Consider the following 24,072-nt stretch of genomic DNA (forward strand, 5'->3'; position numbering starts at 1 on the left):
ACAGAAAACAGCAAAGTGAGGTCAAAGCAACTTTATTCACATTTCAAAGAAATGAGGGTGGAATATTACATAGGGCCATTTCAGCAAATCTGCCACTTTATGTTGGTAGCTGATGCTCAATTGTTCATGTCGCTAAAACACATAGATATGAAAAGTACAGCAGGGTGATGTCGATTAAAAAATCAGCTCTGAGCAAAACAACAATCGGTATGATATGCAGCACAACGTACATTAAATAATGTACTTGTTAACAAGGTCCCCAATTTATCAGCAGACCAATTAACTGTCTTTGTTAAAATTACAATTTCTGCCTCAAACAGTTTTTAAGCGTGATGCATTTAATAGTCAAAGGGTTCCAATAAAATCTTATTCTGGGCTCAAAATGATGATCAAAACTATATTCTCAGTTATGTTAAAGAACATGTAGTAGGAATGTTAACCACATAATTTAAGAGAAAAAAAAAATGGAACAAAAAATAAACACTCATCAGTAACAATCAGCAGACTCTAAGGCCATATACTAGACCAGCTTCATTAAACAAAAATGCATGATTGGAATATTAAAGGATAAAATAACTGCCACGTTCATGGTGATGCACAATCACAGAAAAATGGCACGGTCTAAACAACATTTGGATGGTGAGGGATGACGACCAGACAAAAAGGACAAAATCAGGAAAAAAGAACCTACTGAAAAAAGAGATGTAAATTGTATCCCTTTATGAATGTGCATCAAGTCTGGAAATGATACATTCACACAATCAAACCTTACTACAGATTTTAAAGTGAGCTTTTTGTAAAGTGAACATTCAAAGGCTTTTTAACAATATTTACATAATCGCCTCCTTGACTTAAAGAAGAGTTCTCATCCATCAAAAACAAAGATGAGGTGTAGAATAAATAAATACACTTAATAAACTGTAGCTGACATAGACATGACATGTGGTACCACTCTGTTGACAGAAAACAAAACAGACCAAAAAGACAACATTAAGTTAGGCTGCAAGAGTGTACAGTGCATTTTTGGAGAGTTTAGAAGAAGCTCGTCTTCAGTTTGATGGTTGGTGCAGCTTGCACAGTTGGCTGAGCTAGCCTGGCTGCAGCTTTGGCTCGGCTGCTGGCCTGGTTGGCCCGTATAGCAGATTCCAGACGGATTTTAAGCTCAGGTGCTGCACCAATTACTATCTTGAAGGCAGCTGGGTAGAGTGGGCCAATCCGCATTAAGTTCTGAAGGGCAAAATCATGCAGGCCTTTGGAGACTTGGGGGGCAGAGGAGATGGCATTTTCATCCAAAAGGTAGGAGATAAGAGTTGGTACAAGAAGAGCCAGCAACTGCACCCCTATTGAACACATAAAAACAATCAAACATTAAAAACAGATGATAACTAACAGCAAAACTAGTTATTATAACACAAATATTAAATCAATTGACTTTTTTACAGCACATTTGTATCGAATGATGCAGTTTGCTTTACTACAAAGGAACAAGAAGAAGCAGAATTGAGGATAAAACAATACAAAATGTATAAATATGAATAAATAATACAGAATATATAATGCTGTGCAGCATAATGCTGAAATCAATTGTAAAACTGACAGTAAACTAGTGCAGGGATTCTAAATTTAGCTTTTAATGCACCCTTGCTCTGATCTCTGACAGCGCACGTTCAGAGGCACTGAGCTAAGAGACCTGCTTTAATGGAACTAAACACTTTAATGGAACAAATATGGTACTTCAGCAGCCCATTAGGCAGAGGTATACTTACGGTTCTGCTCTTCACCCATCCCGACCAGATTCTCCAGGACCCTGATGCCCTCCTGCACAGCCTGCAGCTCGGCAGCGGTCCCTGGCCGACTGCGCTCCACAGCCTTCAGCTTCTCCACCATGAGTGGAGCCAGAGCATGGATGTAGGGAGTGGACAGGGCACGGCTGGAGTGCTGAAACACTGACAACAGCAGCTGGTAACACCGAGCCTGAACCTGTGGCAAGAACAATGAAATCACTCACGTCAATTCTTATACACCTATTGATCGGGTGTTCAAATTTTGTCCAGGTGTCAGGTGTGTTTGTATACATGTGTGCTTACCCAAGGATCACTGGAGTTGAGGGCATTTCGGAAGCGGTCCATGCAGCCCTTCTGTAGGACGGTTACGCCAACAAGTTCATTGCTGGCAGACAGCAGGAAGAGTGTGATCGCTGTCAACATACTGACCTCATCCATGTCAGGCCTGGAATCATCTACAGGAACAAACAAGCATGGATACTGTCAGTACATAATCATGTCATACTCTGTCATACTATCATGTCATAATACTTTGCTTACCTGGCTGTGAGTGCTCGAGTACAGACGCCAGGCTGCTCCTCACAAGGCCGGTCCACTGTGTCTGCATGCTCTCCATCCGGGCCAGTGGGGAGGTGATGATGGTCTTGATGCCCTGCAGGGCAGCTGACACGGGCACGGGCACCAAGTTGTCAGCAGTCTTAACTGCAGTTTCCCTCAGCACCCCCGTGATTAGGAAGAGCACCGTAGGAAGAATGGTCATGCTTGCTGTAAAGGTGGAAAGGGGTGTGTGAAAGGGGCTATCATTTCATTGAGAGCACCACTATGCTAATTATATTCATACTTAATCTCACTCTAATGCATATAACATCATTGGCATACACTAACCTGAACAATGCAGGTCAAACAGGCTATAATAATGATGAATAAAACATCCAAGTTGGAACAGAAGGTTGAAAGATTTGCTTTTGTATGTGTGTGTGTGTGTGTGTGTGTGTGTGTGTGTGTGTGTGTGTGTGTGTGTGTGTGTTGTTACAGTTTGCCCCGGGCCTCACCAGCAGGAGAACAGAGCGAGGGCAGTTCTGCTAGGATGGAAACTGTGTTGGCCACCAGGCGTGCGCTGTCTTCGGGTAGTCGCTGAGGCCTGAGTGGCACATGGCTGGGTGACTCCTTCACACGTGTGTTGAGCTGTGGTAAGTGGCGCACCAAGATGAACACGAGCAACTCCATGGCTGCGAACACAAGAGACTTGCCAGGGACGAGCTCCCCTGTGTCTCCTCCTTCCCCGAGGCTGGGCTGGCAGTCTTTCTCGCCTTCTTCCTCTTTGCCTGAATAAAATAACAGTGGCCTTGATCACTCAAACAGCCACACAATTGAAATAAGTTAGTCTTGTGTGGGGTAATGTAATGTAAGCAAGGCTGAGCCTGTAGGATGTGTTAGTTCCTGACCCTTGCTGGTCCTCTGTTGCTGCAGATGGTCCTGGCAAGCCCTGATGGTCTCCTGTACAACAGCACTGACCTGGAGCTGGACAGCAGGAGGGTCCCGGGTCAGCAGCAGTCTGTGGAGCACGTTCAGGAGCTCTACTGCCAACAGCTAGAACAGAAAATAACATTAACAGTAATGCCACAGTGAAATACCAGGCATGTACCATATCAAATTAAATAAAAACATCTTCAATTAAATGTCATACTGTTTGTTAACAGATATTCAAGTATATTTTTTGCTATTAAAAGAACAGAAAATTGCTATTGATATATTGATATTGATATTGATATAAAATTGGCTAAAATTGACGCACACACATAGCATGTAGACAAATGCTGTGTCCTAATTTAAGGGGCTGGACTTGCGTCATGGGGCTGGCAAAGGCCTGTCCCATTTCAATTGCTCCTCCAAATGCAGCCAAGAAACACAACCTTCTTTTTTGTGAATTTGTAGGGCACGCCCTATGTATCCTTTGAAGCCCTCAGTATCCCATCAACCACTTTGTGGAGGTCAGTTGTTTAATGGAGTACTGCAGGGGTGCTTGTCGACTTGTAAAGTCAGTAAATATCACGTGATCCTGTCGTATTTACCAGATATTTGCACTAAGGTGGAGATCAGTCACTGGTAAATATCTCACTTTAACTAAACCACTAAAAAAGCTGCTGCAAGGTGTAAATCACAAATGCCAATCAAAAAGCCACTGTTTCCTTTTTGATACTTTGTAAAAGTATGTCTGCAATCAACAAAGCCACCCACTGGAAGTCAAACCCTCGAAAGTTAACTGAAAGTACAAAACAGTTTCCAAAATAAAAACAATGACATGATATAAATATTGTTTCCTAAAATGCAGATACGAATTGCAGCTACAGTTTTGATATGTTATCTATATTTCATTTTAAATGTTATAGAAATGCACCTATTGAGAAATTCTGGGCCAATATCAATACCAATGTTTAAAATAGATAGCTGATGCTGATATAATGTTTTTTGTTGTTATTTATTCCCGCTTCTGTGCCAGGGAAACAAAAAAAACCCTATATTTTTTTTACAAACTTATGAAAAAACTTCTAATATAACCTTTTTTTCACATTAAAAGAGATTCTTTTTCTGAAAAGTAACTGCTCTGAAAGTCTTTTTAGCCCGCTATACAACTACTCACTCTATGAAGTTTTCAGTACTTAGATAGCCTTACAAACAGATGGCAGGGATGCACCAGTACCTCATGAATGCACCAGTACAAAATTGATGTGACACAGCAGATAAACATCAGCCTCTGCCATCAGTGAACGTAATATTATTTGCGGATAGGCCCATAGCAGTCAGTAAGGTGATTATCAATACAGATGCTCAGCTGATAAATCGGTGTAAATGTGTAAATTAAATTCAAATCCCATATCTTTCTTCCTTACAAATGTCATTTCTTCACTTGTGTCTTTACCTGGTCCTGTGCGATGTGGATTTTAGCACATGGAGATTCTAGCAGAGTGAACAGGGCCTGCAGGCAGGACATCACATGTTCAATGGGCTCCTCGGGCCGGGGGAAGCAAAGAAACTCTATACTGACACCTGAGAGACAGAACACAGAAATGCACTTAGGGTGTGTTCATGCTATTCTCTTTTTCTATCCGCCACCACCCTTTCACTGTTGGCAGATGCCAGGCGGATGATCCATCGCTGTCAGGTAAACAAATAGCAGTCACTATGTAAAAGTGAACACATATGTTAGGGTGAGGAGTTTCCTCTGTATAATACCTGAGTATCAAAATACCCAAACTACATCAGTACAGATTATTGATGTGTTCATGAGGGAAAAAAAACAAAAAGTAACATGAAAACTACACCACAAAGGATGTGCATCTCTTTACCCAACATTAGATGCATCCTGTCCTCCACTGATTCCTCAAAGGTCTTTGTGGTGATGGAGGCTCCTTGAGGGAGGGCAGGAGCCTTGGAGGGAGCTGAGGGGACGTCCTCTTTCTCTTCACCAGCTCCAAATCCAGTGCTGCTCAGCCACAGGGCCACAGCATGCAGGACGGGTGCCCACGAACTGCGATAGTGCAGTCTTGCTGTGTCTATAGTCTCCGGAGTATAAAACGCTCCACCTGAACACAGACAAACAATACTGGGACTTTGACTTGTGATTTTAATTGAATTCCATACATATGCACCATATTAATTTAAGAAAACTCACAGTTAATCAAATTTTTTCTCCTGAATTGTATATTTATGTGTATTTTCCCCAATGGTAAACAACTGACAAATTCAGATTGAAGTGCCTAAAAACAGAATCAACAATGTGCTGGAACATCTTATCTGATCAAAACAACTGTTTGACAGTAACCAAGGAGATGTTTTTGTTGACGATTTTATCAAAAACTGTCCAAATCCTATTGAAGGTTTTTTTGGTGAACGGAGTTGCTCTCTGGAGAATTAAATCACATCTTTTATGGGGCTAAACTAGAGCAAACAACTCAAAAAGTAGTGCTTGAAGTTGGCTAAATTTCCAATCTACTACTAGAAAACATTGAAAGTCTACATTGTTCTTTACACACATCCATGCATATGAAGACTCAAGGTGTCAAATAAAACCAAGAGTAGAAAATGCGCCACTGAATCTGTGTTGTACCGTCAGGGGGCAGCTGACTGGAGAACTCAGCAGGCAGAGTGAGCAGAGCGTAGTCCCGCAGCATTGCCAGCCACAGGCGGCTCAGCGAGGGCAGCTCTGGCTGCACCAGAGTGATGAGGCTGTCGGGTGGAAGGACGTCTGCACCCAGATCGTCCTCATCCTCGTCGTCATCTGCATTTCTGGCTGGTTTGGCGGGCTTAGACTCAGCCTCTTTCTTGATCTTCATCGACACCACATACACCTGAGAAGACAACCAGAGTGTTTAATTAGATTGATTATATTCATAATTTACAGTATAACTAATATAGTCGTCACTCTCACCTCGGCCCATGCCTTCAGCACAGCCAGCTTCTCCATCGTGGTGGCACTCTCACTGTACAGCTGACTGGATGAGCCCTTCCCAGCCTGCACCTTGTCTAGTGATGACACGAGCAGGTTGTGGACTCGCCGTAGGTCGTTGAGGTCACTGACGACACCGCTACCAATCCATGTACTGCACACCTGTGGGGGGGTCAAGGTAACAAATGCTAAAACAAATCGAACATTCACAGCACCCACGGCCTTTCAGATGTAACTTCTCTTACAACGCTAGAGAAAAACCTTCATGACATAACAGAGTGTTCAAGGTTGATTAGCTATCATATCTGCCATTGAAGTGGCTGGGGGTGTCAAAAACAGTTATTAATAAATAGCTCTGACGTTTTAGGGGTGTAGAAGTGGAGTAGACATTTGTAAGATTATATCTATCTGAGGGGAATGGGCATTAGAGAGTCAGGCAGCCAAGGGCAGGAGTCTGAGAAGTCTTTCTTTAAGCACATTTACAAATATGCAATGATGCAAATGTTCTTAGCAAATTCATTGTTACACATTTGCTTATCTACACTATAGTAATATTTCTCTGTAGGGCATGTCATGTGATCCTGCAGTTCAAGGTGTGATGGATATTTGGTTTGTTTGGTTGTTATTCGAAGCTGATTATTCTATTCAAAAAAGAGAAACCCTTGAATAAAGCTTTCGGCCTTCAGAAAGACCAGAAATAGTCTCGGTGGGCAAAAACCCTGAGCCAGAAACACAGAGGGGAATGTAAAAGAGAAACAGGTTTTTTAAAGAATACTGCTGACAGGCATGTTTGTTATTTGCCACTGTCACCCGTTCTTCACATCAGTCAAAGAACATCAGGACAGAAAATCTGACACTGCTGGGTTCTAAGGGGGTGATGAGTTAATGCACAGCGGTAATTAACTGTTACTGCAGTGGCATCGCTACAAAAGCCTCGAACATCATCAAAACATCTAAATATCAGTAAGTGCTATTAAATAGAATGAATGTTACAGGAAAAATAGAGCTCGCTGTTCAGTGCCGATAGCATCTCAAACAAAAACAAAGCAGGGTGTCTTACCTGGCATGCCTTAGCGGTTATGTCAGACGGCGTGTCAAGTGAAAACGCAGGTCTGAGGGCAGCCCCGACCTACATGATGACACATGATCGGTGCAACGTTAACTCCCTCAGTTTGTTTCAGATTTGCTGTGTCATTATTAATTTGGGACTTTTGCAGCATAATGCGATTTGATGTGTTTTGACTCACATTGGCCTGGTACTGTTCCAGGATAACGTGCCCTGGGAACTCAGGCTCTGGTACGGACGCAAACTTTTTAATGATGTCCTCCAGGGCCTGAAGGCCGGCCATCCTCAGCTGGTTACTGTGGTCCGTGGCCGCCATGAAGGCCATGCGGATTAGGTCAGACAAATGGAGGACCAACAGATCTCCTGGAGGGACAGAAAAGGGGAGAAAAAGTAGAATTTATAACAGGTTTCTGTTCTTTTCAACACTTGCCAGTCATTGATTAATATCTGCTTTAGTAATCCTTTGATGATGGGTTGTGCTTCAGCAAGAAGCTTTAACTGTTGCCTCCTTCAAGGTCTCTGTGCTTGCTTTTAAACCTTCCTCTTAGAGAGAGTGAATTGAAGATTAAATACAGATGAACATATAAAAATCTGTTTTTAAAGTTTCAGTGTGCACTTGCAATGACTCGAACAAAACCACAAACTGACCTTGTGGCTGAGTTTTAATTCAGCTTTAGCTGAAGTGCACCTTAAAGGGATTAGTTGAACACACCAACATACTGAACCAATGATCCATTCAATCCCAGTCACTAAATTTGGCTTAGCTGCTTCCAGAGCTGCAAAAGTCACTACACTTACTGTCTAGCCTTTAATATGCTTCCTAATTTCTGAGGAGTTTATAGAAATACTGGCTTCTCTCCTACTCCCACTTTTGCTTAGTCATCTCTAGCTTTGTTCCATCTTGACATTAATGCACATGAATGAGCTTTATTCAGCAGGTGACCTTTGAACTGGCTGGAGGTTGCAAAAATATATAAATCACACATATATAAACTAATTTAAATCTAATTTTCAAGCAACCATAATAGTCTGTGCAAAATAGACAGCTAAGATATTGGTTAGTAGATTATTTTCATCATTGATTAATCCGTCGATTATTTTCTATAAAATGTCCAAAAATCATATAAAATGTCAAATTCAGTGTTTCGCAAAGCCCAAGATGACGTCCTCAAATGTCTTGTTTTGTCCACAACCCAAAGATATTCAGTTTACTGTCATAGAGGAATAAAGACGAGGCTGGAATCAGAGAATTTTGATTCGTAAATAATTACTAAAACCAATGAGTCAATCAAAGTAATCGACGAATAATTTAATAGTTGACAACTAATCAATTAATCGTTGCAGCTCTTATTTCAAGCACAGACAAAAGATCACAGGTGTCATAAAACACAAATCCTTCATTTGAACTCTGAGCTACTGTTTTGGCAGCGTGGTGATTGGTACCTTTGGGGTTCTTGGCTTTTGCAGAGCGGGCAGCTGCCAGGTCAAAGTGAGCTTTGTCGTTCTCACACAGCAGGATGATGCGGCATAAGCAGTCCGCAGCAAACACCCGCGTCACCCAGCGCGGCGCAACAGAGGGCTTGGACTTGTCATCTTCGCCCAGGCCTGTGAACATGGTGTCGTCATCCATCTCGTCTTTTTTCTCCGAGTCTTCCTCATCCTTCTCCACCTCGAATACGACGGCTCCTCCTACATCTGGAGGAGGAGACAGACACATTCAGGATACAAGGATTGAAAAGGGCAGGTTGAGTCCACCATGTCAAGTACTGTCCACTCCAGTGTTTGTGTTTGTTTTTGCTTTACTTTACAGGAAGGACTGATACTACGAATGTTTGTGCAAATGAATGTTGGCCTGTAACTCACAAAACATATGAACTGATATTGGGCAACTGAGATTAACTTGAATTGGTTTCTGTGTGATACTTACTCTGGTTTCTGTCCCAGTCTTAATTTCCCTAGAGACACAAAATAGTAATGTGTCATATTTTGTAGTTTTGTGTTTACCTGTAGTTGCTGCCAAAACATCCTTGCAGAGTTTCAGCCAATGCGAAAGCTTTTCCACAGCAAGAGACGACAGCATATGGCCCAGTGTGTCATGGATGTCAGAACACAGCTTCCTGTCGGTCTCCCGATCCAGCATGCCAAACAAAACGCCCTCCAGACCGGTCTCTGTGATGTTCAGATCTGAACCAGGGACAAAGTCAACACAGTAAGAGTCACAGTGTCTCACTGAGATATGTTGATTAAACTCTCTCGTCAGGTTTAGGATTTATACTCACTGATTGTAGTGTCTTTGCTTTCTCCTGCTCTCTTCGCCAGGCTCATGGCATACTCGCACACCTCTGCAGCCTCTCTCTGAGCGAGCTGCCTCAGGCAAGCCACAGCAGCACGGCGCAGCAACAGGTGGGAGCTGCACAGGTGCACCTGCATCGCACAGCACAGTAAGAAATTATGATTAAGATTAAAACAACCTATAACTATCTTACTTGTAGTCTGAAACTCATCATGTCTTACGCAGAGACAGGGCACTAGGCTGGACAGGTTGACGTGGCGTGGAGCGAACATGTGCAGCTGCTGCAAGCATGAGATGGCAGCTGCCTGCACGAGGGAGTCGGAGTGGTCCTGCATTATGGCACACCCAACCAGGCAGGACGAGCGGATGGTGGAGATGGTGGCTCCATTCCCTGGCAAACCAATTAATTAAGAGGGGAGAAAAAGAAAGAAAATGTTTTTAAGTCACTTCAGGAGCCTATACTGGGTTAAAATGGACTATAATGCCACCTGCTGGTCAGGAAATGGTATAGTACATTTACACATTTTTTTTGAGAGATACGATTCAAAGGAGAGAATCACTGTCACATAAGGAGGTTTGTGACTTTGTTTCTACCACAATTACCCTGTAATTCTGGTCCAACAGTAGTAATAAGAGCTCCCAGGCAGCGGCCCAAACACTGGTGCACCTCTGTATGAGATGGAGGCACAGTGAGGAGCAGGGTAAGTACCAGGGATAGGGTGGGCTCCACGTAGCCTCTATACATAGGACCACTAGAATCCACAATCAGAGCCAGAGAGTGCAGAGCCCATGTCTGATACAAAATGGAAGGAGAATATCTGAATTAGTGACATTTTACAAGCACAAATCATGAAAATAAACTTTCATTAAAAAATAAAAAAAGCAACACATTAATCCAAACCAAACTATAGTCCAATTTAGAAAGAATTACAGAAAAAAAGGATAGCTCAGACTTCCGCTCTCTTATTCTCAGTCAATTATGAGTGAATTTTTAAAAAATCCATCCTCCCTGAGTAATTCACTGTACCTGGACCTCATGAGAGGACCCATCCTGGGCCAGAGCCAACAGGATGCTGACACTGGTCTTTAAGTGCTGGCCTGAGCCAATTCCTCCGACGTATCGATGCAGACAGCCGAGAGCCAGTGAATGGCCCGTCCTTGAAACTACATCACGGGCCGACTTCAGTCTGGAAATAGAGCAGGGGGAGAGATATGGATCACATGATTAAAGACCAGGATAGAGAAATGAGCTAGATTCAGTTCAAGATAGATTTTGAGAACAATCAAAGACTGAAACACTGATCTTCCTGAAAAAATCCCTGAGCAACAGTAACATGTTCAAACTGTAACTGATTCTAATGGTGGTATGCTGATGAAGTCTCCCTTTATCTTAAAGAAAAATCTAAACAAAAAAACACAGATGATACAGATACAAAATTCTTACTTGTCAAAGCTGGTCTGTGCCATTCTGGCGATGAAGGTCGCCTCTCCCACCACCTGAGCCATCCTGCCCAGGGCCTCTCCAGCAGCACAGCGCAGGATGGGGTTGGGATTATCCAACGCTCCCATCACAAGGGCAAGTGCTGACTTACGTACCTCCTCAGGACCCAGAGTACTCTTGTTTTCAGCCAAACCCTTCATTAAAAGAGGAAAGAAAGGATACATTTCTCATGGTACGTATTACCTCAATAATGGCACAGGATATTCCTGCCTTGAGGGGATTGTAATACAAGTTTTCTCACCTTGAGGGCACTGAGCACTGCAGTAAAAATGTTCAGCTGAACTGCCTGCTGTCGAACTCCTTTCGCCTGCTTTATGCACTCTGCAAAATGGTCAAGCATCTGCAGCCTGAATCATACACAAAATCGGGTAAAATATTACAAAGAGCTTTGCAACAGTGAATAAAAACACACACTAAACCATCAACAAAACAAACATAGCTGCAAATACTAAAACCATTTTTAAAAATTCCCACAGCAACAACTAAAAGTCTCACCTGTGTTTGAAGGAGACGTGGGGGAAAACCACACCGAACAGCGCCACTGAAGCATCGATGACTGACACGCCCAAAGGGAGAGGCCCTGGGATGGCTTCGCCTACGGGGACACGCAGGTAGATGGAGGAGGGATCGTGTTCCAGAGCTCCGCTGCCAGACGCACTGTTGGGCTGCAGCTGTTTAAATACAATCACACAGTAGTATCAATGTTGATCAAGACATTACAAAATAATTCAAAATGTTAAAGTGGTTTAGAAACGTTTCGAGGTGTTATTATTGTTGGCGCTGCCGTTTCAAAGACAAACAGATCGCTTTCCGTTTTCCTAAGAGTAGCAACTACCAACAACACAGGACAAAACTTGAGTTTATACTCATTTAGTCAATAATGGGAGCATGAAAGCAGATAGAAGTGTGGCCAGTAAGCCTTATTTTTTGTGATTTTGTGACAAAATTGTATAGTGAAAGTGAGGTTTATAGGGAACTAATCTAAACACAGAGGGTGTCAACGCTCTACAGACATTACAATGTGCAATCAACATTTACTTCAGGATGATGACTTAAAGCAAAAATCTTGTCTTTTGCCAGTTTAAATACAGATAGATTATGAACCATTTTACAAAAGACAATAATTATCCAAACCAACCACACACACATCTACATGTCTTCTTTTAAAATGCAGTAGAAATACTGGATTAGTCCAATAATTGTTAAAATAAAATAAATAAATAAAGTTGATTTAACTCACCTGATCCTCTATGGACTTGTGGTCCGTCTCCTGCAGCCAAGAACCCATGAGCACACTGTCGTCATAGTGACAGAGAGAGCGCAGCAGGGAAGTGGTGGTGTTGGCCGAGTTGTCTGTTAAAGTGAACTCTGCCACCAGCTCCCTCAGGAGGGCGTTGAAGCTCCCTACACAAGAAAATTACTGCTTTTAAAACAACTTCCATAAAGGTTTTTAACCTCTGTGGGACAAGGGACAAGAAAAATGTAAAAGTGACCTTGTTACCTTCATAGGTCTTGGGAGGCAACAGAGCCAGGATGTCATACAACCTGAGCCTCACCATCGCTGCACTTGCTTTCAGGTGAGCACCATGGACCTTAATGATGGCAGGGACACTAATAAAAGGAGAAAACATTACAATCATGCATCCTGCAACAAAGATACAAAATATGCCTCTGTCTTTACTTAAAAGCATCACACTCACTGAGACATCATGGTCATGGCACATTCAATGGGAGTCATCAGTCGACGGATCACATCTTCTGTAAGCAGCTCGGGACAGTGGGCCACGAAGCTACGCATGGCTGCAGAGGAAAGAAACAGGAGTGAAGAAATTACTAATGCTAACATTACAGAACATGTGCAGCCATACAGGGAGGTGTGCTTCTTTACCACACAGTGCTCCAGCTCGGCCCTCCAGAGTGACCTGCCAGGTGAAGGAGTCTCCTCTGGCCTTTTCTGCCTCCAGCTCCTTCTGGGAGCGAGGGAACACGTTCCTCCACAGCAGCAGCATCTTGGGAAGGTGATACCGCACGAGGGAGGGACCTGGGCAGTGTTGTCAGTGAGTGAGACAGTGTTGTTGACAAATCAAAGCCAAGAGATAAGAGAGATGTTTAGGAGACTCACCCAGAGTCATGAGGGCACCCAGCAGCAGCCATCCAGCCTGTGTGCGCTGCAGGGACAGTCGACTATTCTGAGCTGCTGTCCGCAGGAGGTCTTCAGCAATACTCACCACCAACTACAAGAAAAGAGCGTTCACAATGTTTTTAATCCATACAGGGGAATCAGAGAGGCTGGCACAGAAGGTCAAGACTTAAATTACAGTTATACAAAAGAAGGGACCAGTAAGATTACATTTTGAGGATACACACCTTGCCCTTGGAGTGGGGGATACCCAGTGGACACTGGTGTACGCCTCCCAGCAGAGCAGCCATAGCAAAGCTGTAACCGCTGACAGCCTCAGGTGAACTCTTCAGGTTGTTGATTCTCTCTGCACAGCGGTCCAGCAGTGGGGTCAACTGATAGGGCAGCGCAACGGCAACGCAGCGCAAGCACCATGCAGCCGCCAAACGAGCTGCCATGCTTGGGTGCAGCAGCACTGAGGTCACTGTTTCAAGGAGGCCTGAAGAAGAGGACATGGAATATGTTTTAAGTTGTGAGTGGATCCAGGATAAATCTATTCCTTTTGATTGGAGACACTTAAGGTTCAATGTATGAGATTTAGAACATTAATATAGCATCAAAAAAACTATTTGCTATTATAAAATATAGTGGAGTAATGGCGTCCTGAGCAGAGAATGAAGTCACACAACAAAGTTCTTGTTCTTTGTTCTGGTAGCCGGTCCGTCCGAAAATGTCCCATTTTGTGTGTGTGTGTCTCACCTATAGAGGGCTCTTGGATGAGCGGTGAAGCTGTGGCACTCAAGCTCTGAACTAGACTGCCCAGCTCTTTTAGGGCACACACCATAACATGCTGACTAGCAGAGACATCGGCTGCCCCCGCCTTGTTCTCTCCACTGATGTCATTCACGACTGCCTCTGGAAAAAACACATAGAGGAGAGAAAGAGGCAAACAAGATGTGTTTGTCAGAATAAAATGCAAAAATGTTCAAGTTTAGCAAGATCAAAAATCCTTAAAAATATGATTATATTTTACTAATTCAGAATGTGTGCAGCATTAATGGATAAAGTGACCTGCACTGAAATGTAACTTTGACTGAGATTTTTCTAAAAAACAAGGCACTCCTTGACAGATAAACAAGGTTATTTATAATCTCCTGACATGGTACACAAAATTGACTATAATAACCTCATTGGCTGGCCACATTAGTCCATGTAAATGCTGTCACACATCTTTAATCACATCAAGAGATAGAATAATTTACAAAACTGAAGAAAAACACTGCTATGCCACAAAAAAGGGCTCTGAGGATTTGTTTTTTTTATACAGAAAAGATAGTTGATAGCTGTATTAAAGGATAAATGTGACAAAAAGAAAAACATCAAAATTTAATCTGAATTTAAGTAACTCGCTGATTAGCCCTTCTGATGGTCATTTATCAAGAACTTTAATCCTCAGAGCCCTAAAGAGGCAACGGTCAAGAAAGATCACATGAAAGAAAAAAGTCACTCAAATGACTTTGAGAAGAGATTTAAAGCAGCTTTTTGGACTTTGGCAGTCATGTTGTTCCATACAACTAAGGATGTGGAGAACCAACTGTAGAGAACACATATACAAGGAGATCCCACTTCAGTTATGGCTCCAGGAAACGTTTTCCAAATTACTTTAAGCAGAGATAATTCACTAAGTCCATTGTCTCACAGATCCAGCTGGTTGGAAAACATACAAGCAGCAAGTGTAGTGAAGAGCCCAGGACACAACCTTCAATATGTTTTTTCATTCTATTTTAACATCAATATAAACCAAAGAACGTATTTTTGACACGTTTTTACATCAGTTTAAGGGTTGCAAAGCAAATCAGAGTAAGAATCATCCTTTGTGAATGAGATAAAGGTGATTATAAACTTGATCCATGTGTTGTTGTGAAGCAGGAAAAAAATGGAAATTTGGAGGAACTGAAATCAATAAAACAATGAACAAACTTGCAAATATTATGTCTTGTTGCTGTGGGGGGAGGAATGGCTTGTTCGTATGATGAGTCAGTGAATTTAGTGGCACATGCAGTTTTTCTGCTGGTGTTAGCCAGATGTCAACAGTCAGAAAGAGTTATGTTATCTGCTCCCTAGGGGATTGTAATGCAATAACAGAATGTGAATTCACAGGCAAACAGCCATGGAGGCTATGCAATAATACAAGCATGAGTGGCTCGAATGCTGAGCTGGCAATGGATAATGTTACATGACATTATGATGCTGCTTCTGGTTAGAAAGAAATGTGGGGAAAAAAAAGATAAGAGGAGCGTGATCCAGAAGAAGCAAAGGCAGAAAGCAAGAGGCAGAGCAGAAAGAGGGAAAGCCATCTCCGCACACAGAAAAAGACAGAAAAGAAAAACCATCTCCGTATGCAACACAAGCGCAAACCATGCAAGACTTTAAGAAAATGAATGAAGGGGGCGAATTAAAAGTGATAATAATGGATGAGTACTTACTCTGTAATGCTCTGAACCGTGATATTTCCCCCCCTTCCTCCTTACCCACAGCCCTCATTTGCTTGCTGATGGCTTGGCAGATTTCTTTGCCGGCTGCGATTTGTGCTTTCTCTCCAAGTAAGCCCCCGAGGGTGGCACGTAGCATGAAGGAGACACAACGGCGTGAGTACACAGCCTCAACATGGGTCTGCGTGGCCCGTGGGTGAGACACCAGGTCCAAAACATGGGACAGGAACGTGGCAAAGTTGCGCTCCAGCCACTGACCACCAAGCGTAGTCACAAACACAACATAGGCCTGAGGAGGATGGAAGAAAGATTACGTGTTAAGAGACTGAATAGGACAAGGCAGGCTCAGATTCTTATGTTTGAGAATTCACCTCACCTGTGTGACGCCCACCCGAACCTCCCTGCTGACAGAGCCTCCCCCCTTCAACATCTCCCCTCCGCTCTTCAGGAAGCCAGATCCACCGCGTAGAAAGCCTGTGGCCATTAGCTCCAGCACTTCTTCCAGAGTGGCCCGCTTCACATTCTGACGCATCACTGAGGAAAAAAGTATTAAGATCATGAAGAAGACATGTGGTGATCTCATCTATTTAACATGAAATTAGCTGAACATAAGCTACACAAATCAACTCTTTTATCCTACCAGCTGCTTGTTTGGGCATCAGGGCAGTGGCCATGACTGTCCCCAGCAGTTTGGCCACTGCCACCCGAACACCATAGTTAGATCCTTCCAAGGCTTTGAAACATAATGTTGCCATGTTCTCCAGTTCTGTAGTCCACATAAATACTGCCTCATTCTGCAGCTCCAACAGGCACTGATCAGGCAAGAAGAAGAAAGATGGAGTCCTGTTAGCAAACATCTACATTTAGCATGTACAGGGAACTTCTAATTGATTTTATAAATACTGCTGATGCATTAAAATGATATGGATGCTTAGTTTATACATGCAATTTTACAACAGGTAGGAGATTTGCGCAACACATTTGAGGTCAATCAACATGAATGACTTCGCAAAAATATTGTTTACGTGGAATAGTGTTTAATTGGAATTGGTATCTTTTCTAATGGTGGAAAGCGCTCCAACTGGCTTTGCTTAAATTATCAGAAGGAGGGGGAAAGAATAAAAAAAAAAAAATGATTAAATAAAATATTGTTGTCCATACAACGATCACAAGAAATCATCTGGTCCCTGTATGTTTATGACTGGAGCAGGAAATGCAGTCTTGAATGTTGTTCGACAATCCACAAAAAAAGTCTCAACAAATAAAAGCTGCTCGTTTTTGGAGCAAAGTTTGTTTTTTGAAGAAAATGTTTGAACATTACACTATGTACTATCAGTTCTGTGCTGCTTCAGAATCCTATACCAGTGCAAGGAGCCTTCACAAATGATAATAATGTTTCCTTTTATTTGGCTGCACCAACTAAATCTAATATACTTCTGTTTACTCCTTCACAGCGCCATTAGATATTTTTCTAAGACCAACCTTTGCTACCGCACAGCGTACAGCCATGGACCTGTCTGTGAGCAGAGAGCGGGCATTCTTGTAGATATCTCTGTGACATGAAGCTGCAGCTCCACCCAGTCCGTTAAGCACCTTCTGCAGGCTGAGAAGGATCTCTCCTCTGCCTTGGGACTGCATCAACAAAGTAAAGGTAAAAGCAGGACAATTACTGAATAATAAATCTCTTTAGTTATCCATTATTGTTCCTATATTCCAAGGTCATACCTCTGCACTCTTTAATGCCTTCAAAAGGTTATTGATGGTGTCTGGAAAGGAGCTTCCAAGCATCCTGCCCATCTTCTCATAAAAAGCTCCAACACAGGCCACTGCAGCACTGCAAAAAAAAATGTATTGTATGCATTACAATTACAGTATACATTATAGTTTGATACAACTCCAAATCATTAAATAAATAAAATGGATTATCTTCTTGGAAATTAAGCTGCAATAAGTGTGGGTTTCTTTGTATTTCAGATAGTTTCACATTTGTTACATACTGTAAGTCTCCTGTAAGTGACTGGCTTCTATTGATAACTGATGATTATAACATAATAACCAGCATAATGAGCTTGATTTAACCTCAAAGCTCCGAACATATTTTTATGTATAGGGAAAAAACAGTTACTTAAAGGTTCATTTCACCTGCAAAAACCCAGCAGGACAACACTGATGCAGCTGTTAGATTCCATTAATATCAGCAAGAAACACAGCACAAAATCTGCTCATGTATACTTAATCCTCCCCTTTTACATAAAATGTCAATTCTGCAGATTAACATTTGGCTTAACTGCTAATACCGTTGAAGGTGGTCCTACAGTATATTACCGTGACTGAAAGCAGTGCTGGACAGCTTATAAGTTAATACAAATGTGTATCACATCAAGCAGTGAAAGCATAAAAAAAAATAGCAGAATACACAGTGCTGTAATTAAACAGGCTCTTACAGTTTTGTTGGCAGGTACGCAGGTGTGTCATCCTTGCTCTTGATGATCTCGTTGCATTTATCCAGAGTCTGGAAAACAGTGAAGGTGTCGCCAATGCTGTAGAGCGTAGCAAGGTTCTTGGCCAGCAGTTTTCTTGTTGGTGGTCCAGGGGCACTGCTGATCAGTCCCGTCAGCTGCTCCACCAGCTTCTTCTGCTTCTCCCTCACATCCACCTGCCATTCAAACACACAACAACATCACACTGCTTCTAAAGAAACCCACTCAGAAAAGCAATGCCAAAATCGATCTGAATAGTCACCCTATTTGCTGCCACGAGCACTTTATCCAAGAACCGTAGCCATTCGAAGATGAAGACAGGCCTCTTTGCCTCAGTGATCTGGGCCAAGGCATCTTCATTGAGCAGCAGACTGTGGGCCAGCTCCATGACGAGGACCTTCAAACACGGTGCTGTACACCTTCGCCTCTGCAATGATATATTAAGGGGTGTGCCTTGTCAGTAGATGTCTCTTCTCTGATATTCGCCCTTTCATCCAATCAGAACCTTTCATCACCTAGAAAGCATTATAACAGCACTTGAGTCACCAAACATCAGTGAATACTAAAGTCATCAGTGAAATGACTTAGGTTTGAATAAGTAATTATTCAGTCATAGCAGCTGTCACTGCTTTGGGCGTTTTTGAATACGCGCTTACATGTTGTATGAAACGTTGCAAATTAAAACGTCAAAGCTGGGAAGCGTTAATACTCTGCTGTTCCGTGTTGACAGCTGCCAGCCTCCAGCTGTTGATAGGCGAGCTGGTTAGCAACCTAAGCTAGCTAGTTCCTCTGCGGAACAAGCTAAACTCCGGCTACATACTCTCGCCCAAACCGAGCGTGAAGTTAGCTTTCTATCGTCATATTTTAAAACATTTAGCTGTTCTAAAACACTTCAGTAACAACACCTTCCAGAAATAGGGGGTATATTTAACCAAATTGTTCATCCTACCTGTGTTTCGACAACCCAGGATGAATGACGACGAGTGTCGGTGGTGTCGCATCAAACTTTGTCCGGTGTGAAACCACGGAAATAATGTGCAGACAATACTGTTAATTCGCAAAAAAATGTTTCACATTATGTGTTTCCTTTTTTTCCCAATTACCTCTGTGCATTCAAAGTAAATATACTTTCTGGATTTATTTGTCAAAAGCGCCGGAACTGTATACTGTTTGTGTAGCTTGTAGCTACTCGGAATATATATGTGAACGAACCAAACATTAGTGAATCAAATCTAAACGCACAACCGGATAATAAATTAAGAGTTGTAGCTGTTCTTTTTGACATTTACTTTCTTTTGCGCGGTCATAATGTCTGATGAGGAAGAAGACTACATGTCTGATGCATTTCTCAGTAAAATGTAAGCGTTTTATGTTTCTACTGTTTGTCCAATGGCGTCGACTGTCAGACTAGAGCCCATAATATAGCTTACTGTCCTGAGGGGTCAGTCCTATGGAATTAAAGTTAATTGTTAAGTGTCAGTTATGAATATGTCTTACATAGAGTTTAAAGCCATTACTTTCACAATAGCTATCATTGTTGTCTTATCTCAATAACTCTCTGTTTTCTACTGTCTGTCAGACAAGATGTGAAACCAGGTGTCAGCATGGTGAGGCGAGTAAAAGAAGCAATGAAGAAGGAGGTGCAGCAAAAGGAGACGAACGTCAAGAACCGCCAGAAGACCTTCAAGGAGCAGGAGAAGGAGAGCAGAGAAGCAGCTTTACACAACTCCATTAGCAACCAGAACAAGGGGTTTGCACTTCTGCAGAAAATGGGTTACAAAGCTGGTCAAGGCCTGGGGAAGGAAGGCAAGTTTCATCCTTAGTGAGTTCTCTTGTTTTTAATCTGTTTTGCCTTTGTTGCCTGTGTTAATGTTGTTGTTACCATCTCTGTTACCTCTTCAGGAGCTGGGAGAGTTGATCCAATTCCTTTAAATATCAAAACTGGTAAGTAATGGATTTTTCTTTTTGTCATTTAAAGTGTATTTTATGACAACACTTGTAACACAGCTGATGTCTTAAAGTGTTAATGTACTTTTCCTTATGCGATGACTCAGACAGAGGTGGCATCGGAATGGAAGAGGTGAAGAAAAGAAAAGCTGAGGAGGAACTTGAAAATTATCGACATAAAGCACGAGCCAAACAACAGAATGAGACCAAATCTCTGGAAGATTTCAGGTGAAGTTTGCAGCTGTCTATAAAATGCACTATGCCCCCAAATATTGTCCCTTCTTATAATATGAACATTTCATAGCCTGTGTGAATAATCTTGTGCTCCTTCATTCCAGGTCAAGAGTTAGGACAGAGAGAGAGGAGCGTAAGATTGAAGGGGATCTCAGAAGGAGTCAGAGAGCCTGTGAGCAGCTTGACAGTCAGAAGGTTAGAGGAAAATATGGCTGTAGCACAGGCTCATAAGTGCACCACCATGCTAATGCTACATCGTGTGCATTCATGTTACATCATTATAGTAACAGCACTTAAAGTTTTCTGTGTGTGAATCTTTTGCCTAAATTGTCTTTTCAGGGCATCACTGTCCCCAGGGAAGACTGGTACTGGCCCAAAGCAGAGACTGATGATGAGGAAGATGATCCTAAGGAGGAGGAGGAGGAGGAGGAAGAGGAAGAGGAGATAGTGGAATTAACAGTCAGTGTTTAGTTTACCTTCCTTATTAAGTGATGTAAATATATTATATGAAGCATACACAATTTTGTTGTCAAATAAGTGTATGATAACCAATATGTCATCGTTATGATGCGAAAACCTGTTGTTTATGGTAACATACTGGTATATAGCAGCATTTCGTAGGATTCAGTGATGACTAATCCAGAGTAAAATTAACGTGTAATTGATGTGTGCATTTCTGTTTCAGTCCTTTGACAAACTGCAAATTTTGACATCCTATTTGAGAGGAGTCCATTTTTATTGCATATGGTGTGGGACCACCTATAATGGTAAGAGTGATGACAACATGCATTTAGTTTTATTGTCGTTTTTAAAGCCTTTGCTGAAATATATATTTTTTCTTTTTTTACAGATGAAGACGACTTGTGCTCTAATTGTCCGGGGGATACAGCAGCAGACCATGACTGAACTTCATAAAAAAAATATGTGCAGTAGTTCCCAGCGAGGAAGCAGTTACAAATGATGGAACCAGGAAACATTATGTGTGTAAAAGAGTGCAGACAGCATTTTGTAACTTGCTATGATAAGAAGTTCAGGCTTTTGGATCTGCTATACATCTGTAGAAAGACATCAGTTTTTATTATGTTGCTTATGGATGGCAGTATTGCATTTTTCTTTACATTTTGAAAACATTTGTGGTAAACTTCGGATACCTTTTTAATATTTATATTTTCGGAAGATGTACAAAGATTTTTGAGACATGTTTCAAGAGCAGTTGCTCACCTGTGTTTTCATTAAATGTTGTAAGAATTATACCTTGTTATTGTATTATTTTATTTAAGCTACTAATAATACAATTGATTGATTTGGGTTTGATTTACTTTAAAATTTAAGATGACATTATACTTCATATTATTATTATTATCATCATCATCATATAATTTCGTGTCACCTGAGGATTTCAATGCAATTATTGTGTTTCCAGAATAATGGATATTCTGGACAGTAAGCTTCCTCCATGATTTTTATTAAATTGGTATTAAAAACTCCAGCTCCCATGAGTCCTCGCGGTAGGCGCGCTGCATAAGCTTCTTGGGAACTGTAGTTGGTGGACGCTAGCAAGATAACCGTTTTGACAGGGTGAAGAAAAGGTAGGCACATATTTTACCGACTTTGCCAACATCTTAAGGAGACGTTGGTTAAAATATAAATATCCGTCAAGATAGTTACTGACAGAGTAAGTTACATGAACACTTAGCTCAGCTGCTAGCTAAAACAAATACGTCACTTTAACTGTTCTAACACTTTGTACATTAACCTTACCCAGTGTTGTATCTATCCGCGGTGAATTATCCCGCTTGGCTCATGTTAACTCAAACAGTTTGGATATTAAACCATGTAGCTCCCATGTAGGCTGCCATGTTGTGTGACGTTTACCCAGAAAACGAAACTTACTCGGGCAGTAAGGCTGAAGCAAAAGTCGGCGTAGCAGAGTCGAGCTGGAAACAGAAAAAGATGCACTATTCTTAAATTTGCACTATGTTAGCCTGTTTTGTACGTTATTTAAGTCGACATTCTGACGTTTGGCTAATTTGAAATGGAAACGGAAAACTACGTGGCTAAACTGAACGAGTATGCACAGAGAACACGGTCGCTGCTGTGCTTTGAGGACGTTGGATCTGTTGGCCCGGATCACATTAAAACGTGAGTTGCATGAATTCTCTTCTCCGGTTTATGTCATGTGAAGTTATAGGAGAATGTGGGATTTGAAGATATCCGGGACAGACCCATGTTGAACGGGAGGATGGTACATTCCCATGGCTTATGCTCGTGGAAGAAAATAGGAAATGGGTGTATTCATTATGTTGCATCAGGCCATTCAGTGTCCGCAGGGACAGTGTTGTCAAAAGTTGACATTGTATACCCTCGACACTGATTTGATATTTTATTTATTGTTTTCTGCATATATAGAAATCCCCTGTGGAAAAAATAAAACAGTAGGAAACTGTTTAAGTAAAATGTTATGGGTGTAGCACCACTTCAGAAGAGGCTGTAGTAGATGCATGGCTGCTGAACTTCAAAATATTACTTAAGCATTGGTTGAACAGTCTGTTGCATTGAGGTAGATATTGAAAGAATAGTACTAATATTGGTACAAAAAAAGATTACCAACATGCTTATGTGAACGTATAATAGTAATACACCTATCTCATTATTGTTCACATATAATACAACTAGAGTGGCAGTCAGTAGAGCGTATACCTCTGCCAAGGCCAAACAGTCTTGGATCCACATCAATTTGTACTCACTCATAGATACCAGCCACCTTATTACATCTGATTTTTACATCAAGATCCAAGCATTATTCCTTGAGAAATTGACAAAAATGACGAAAGTGAGAAAAACATTTCTCGATCAGTCCTTTTATCTGGATCCGCACCAAAAGTTAATGTGGTCTGTTCTGGGCTGAGACCCATCCTCCAACCAAGTTTCATGAAAATCTGTTAAGTAGTTTTTGTGTAATCCTGCTGACAAACCAACCAACCAAGGGACACGGGCGAAAACATAACTAGTGAAAAATTACTTTATACGATCAGTATGACACGTTTAGTTTCCTGATGAGGGACGAATGGGAGTCCAACACTGTCCAGTTAGTGACTTCACCTTTGTGGATGTTCATCAAGTGTGCAGATTCATGTCTGTGTTGTGAATCCTACATCACAACACATTCTTTGTTCATCTTGCCTAAAAGAGTTTTATCATTTCCTCTCAGATTTACCCTAAAAGCGGTCGTGAATGGTAAAGCGTATCCTCATGGTGTGGGGAAGAACAAGAAGGAAGCCAGACAGAACGCAGCTAAAAATGCCCTGACAGGGTTATCGGAGGAACCTGTTAACTCTGTAAGATTATTATACTGCTTTCTTGACTTACTGCATGTGTGAATAAAAATTGCAGAGGTAAGTAGTAATACACACTAGTTTCTTATGGCTTAATTCAAGTCAGAGGGAAGGAAGGAATTGGCATGCGTTGCTGACTGTAACATCGGCATGAATGTTAATGTAAATCTATCAACTGTGGGCATGTTGAACTTCAGTCACTAAATCATACTGTTTTTGTTTTCAAGCATAGAGATGAGAAACACAGTGCTGCATCAATCCAACAAAAGGAGGAATTGAGTCAAAGTCTGTCAGATATCTGGTGAGCACAAATAGTGGCAACACATTGTTTAATTGTTATTATTGTGATAATGTTTGATTATTCAAGGTTTAGA

At 41.7% G+C, this 24,072-nt stretch overlaps 3 protein-coding genes across 6 annotated transcripts in view; 2 read left to right on the top strand and 1 right to left on the bottom strand.

The window, feature by feature from the left end:
* Positions 1-16: 16 nt before the first annotated feature.
* On the bottom strand, positions 17-22,277 carry heatr5b (HEAT repeat containing 5B). Of its 3 annotated transcripts, XM_073481683.1 has the most exons (36): positions 19,132-19,157; positions 18,445-18,609; positions 18,147-18,358; positions 17,428-17,536; positions 17,185-17,334; positions 16,343-16,514; positions 16,079-16,236; positions 15,742-15,991; positions 13,970-14,125; positions 13,459-13,709; positions 13,214-13,325; positions 12,980-13,132; positions 12,792-12,891; positions 12,593-12,702; positions 12,332-12,495; positions 11,587-11,762; positions 11,333-11,438; positions 11,035-11,225; positions 10,618-10,777; positions 10,194-10,383; positions 9,812-9,981; positions 9,577-9,721; positions 9,302-9,481; positions 8,741-8,992; positions 7,479-7,660; positions 7,292-7,360; positions 6,214-6,393; positions 5,893-6,133; positions 5,132-5,368; positions 4,705-4,832; positions 3,230-3,374; positions 2,837-3,109; positions 2,325-2,549; positions 2,088-2,239; positions 1,767-1,980; positions 17-1,340 (listed from the first exon to the last, which is right to left on the bottom strand). In XM_073481683.1, the coding sequence occupies exons 2-36, from the start codon at positions 18,568-18,570 to the stop codon at positions 1,033-1,035; spliced, it is 6,147 nt and encodes a 2,048-aa protein (XP_073337784.1). In that variant the 5' UTR covers positions 18,571-18,609; positions 19,132-19,157; the 3' UTR covers positions 17-1,032. The 3 variants fall into 3 exon arrangements, with proteins under 3 accessions (XP_073337784.1, XP_073337783.1, XP_073337782.1); XM_073481682.1 differs by lacking the exon at positions 19,132-19,157 and adding an exon at positions 22,257-22,277 and having other exon boundaries at positions 9,577-9,981; XM_073481681.1 differs by having other exon boundaries at positions 9,577-9,981.
* gpatch11 (G patch domain containing 11) lies at positions 19,414-21,616 on the top strand. Its single transcript, XM_073482164.1, has 8 exons — positions 19,414-19,540; positions 19,762-19,988; positions 20,085-20,126; positions 20,237-20,357; positions 20,468-20,558; positions 20,703-20,822; positions 21,049-21,130; positions 21,214-21,616. Exons 1-8 carry the CDS (start codon positions 19,491-19,493, stop codon positions 21,267-21,269), a joined length of 789 nt encoding a protein of 262 aa, XP_073338265.1. The 5' UTR covers positions 19,414-19,490; the 3' UTR covers positions 21,270-21,616.
* eif2ak2 (eukaryotic translation initiation factor 2-alpha kinase 2) overlaps positions 21,943-24,072 on the top strand; it is an 8,276-nt gene continuing 6,146 nt past the window's right edge. The window contains exons 1-3 of one of the 2 annotated variants that reach the window (XM_073481685.1): positions 21,943-22,505; positions 23,575-23,701; positions 23,926-23,999. In XM_073481685.1, coding sequence (XP_073337786.1) covers positions 22,399-22,505; positions 23,575-23,701; positions 23,926-23,999 — 308 coding nt within the window. In that variant the 5' untranslated portion in view covers positions 21,943-22,398. The remainder of the gene's footprint in view (positions 22,506-23,574; positions 23,702-23,925; positions 24,000-24,072) is intronic. The other variant, XM_073481684.1, reaches the window with a different exon arrangement.

This window comes from Pagrus major, chromosome 15, assembly GCF_040436345.1.
Source record: "Pagrus major chromosome 15, Pma_NU_1.0".
Taxonomy (NCBI): Eukaryota; Metazoa; Chordata; class Actinopteri; order Spariformes; family Sparidae; genus Pagrus; species Pagrus major.

Coding starts and splice junctions, on each gene's coding strand:
- heatr5b (XM_073481682.1), bottom strand. CDS start 18,570: ATGGAGCTGGCCCACAGTCTGCTGCTCAATGAAGATGCCTTGGCCCAG. Junction 6,394..7,291: donor TAACCGCTAAGGCATGCCAG/GTAAGACACCCT, acceptor ACCCCCCCACAG/GTGTGCAGTACATGGATTGG. Junction 1,341..1,766: donor GATGGGTGAAGAGCAGAACC/GTAAGTATACCT, acceptor TGTGTTCAATAG/GGGTGCAGTTGCTGGCTCTT.
- gpatch11 (XM_073482164.1), top strand. CDS start 19,491: ATGTCTGATGAGGAAGAAGACTACATGTCTGATGCATTTCTCAGTAAA. Junction 19,541..19,761: donor GATGCATTTCTCAGTAAAAT/GTAAGCGTTTTA, acceptor ACTGTCTGTCAG/ACAAGATGTGAAACCAGGTG. Junction 20,559..20,702: donor AGCAGCTTGACAGTCAGAAG/GTTAGAGGAAAA, acceptor TTGTCTTTTCAG/GGCATCACTGTCCCCAGGGA.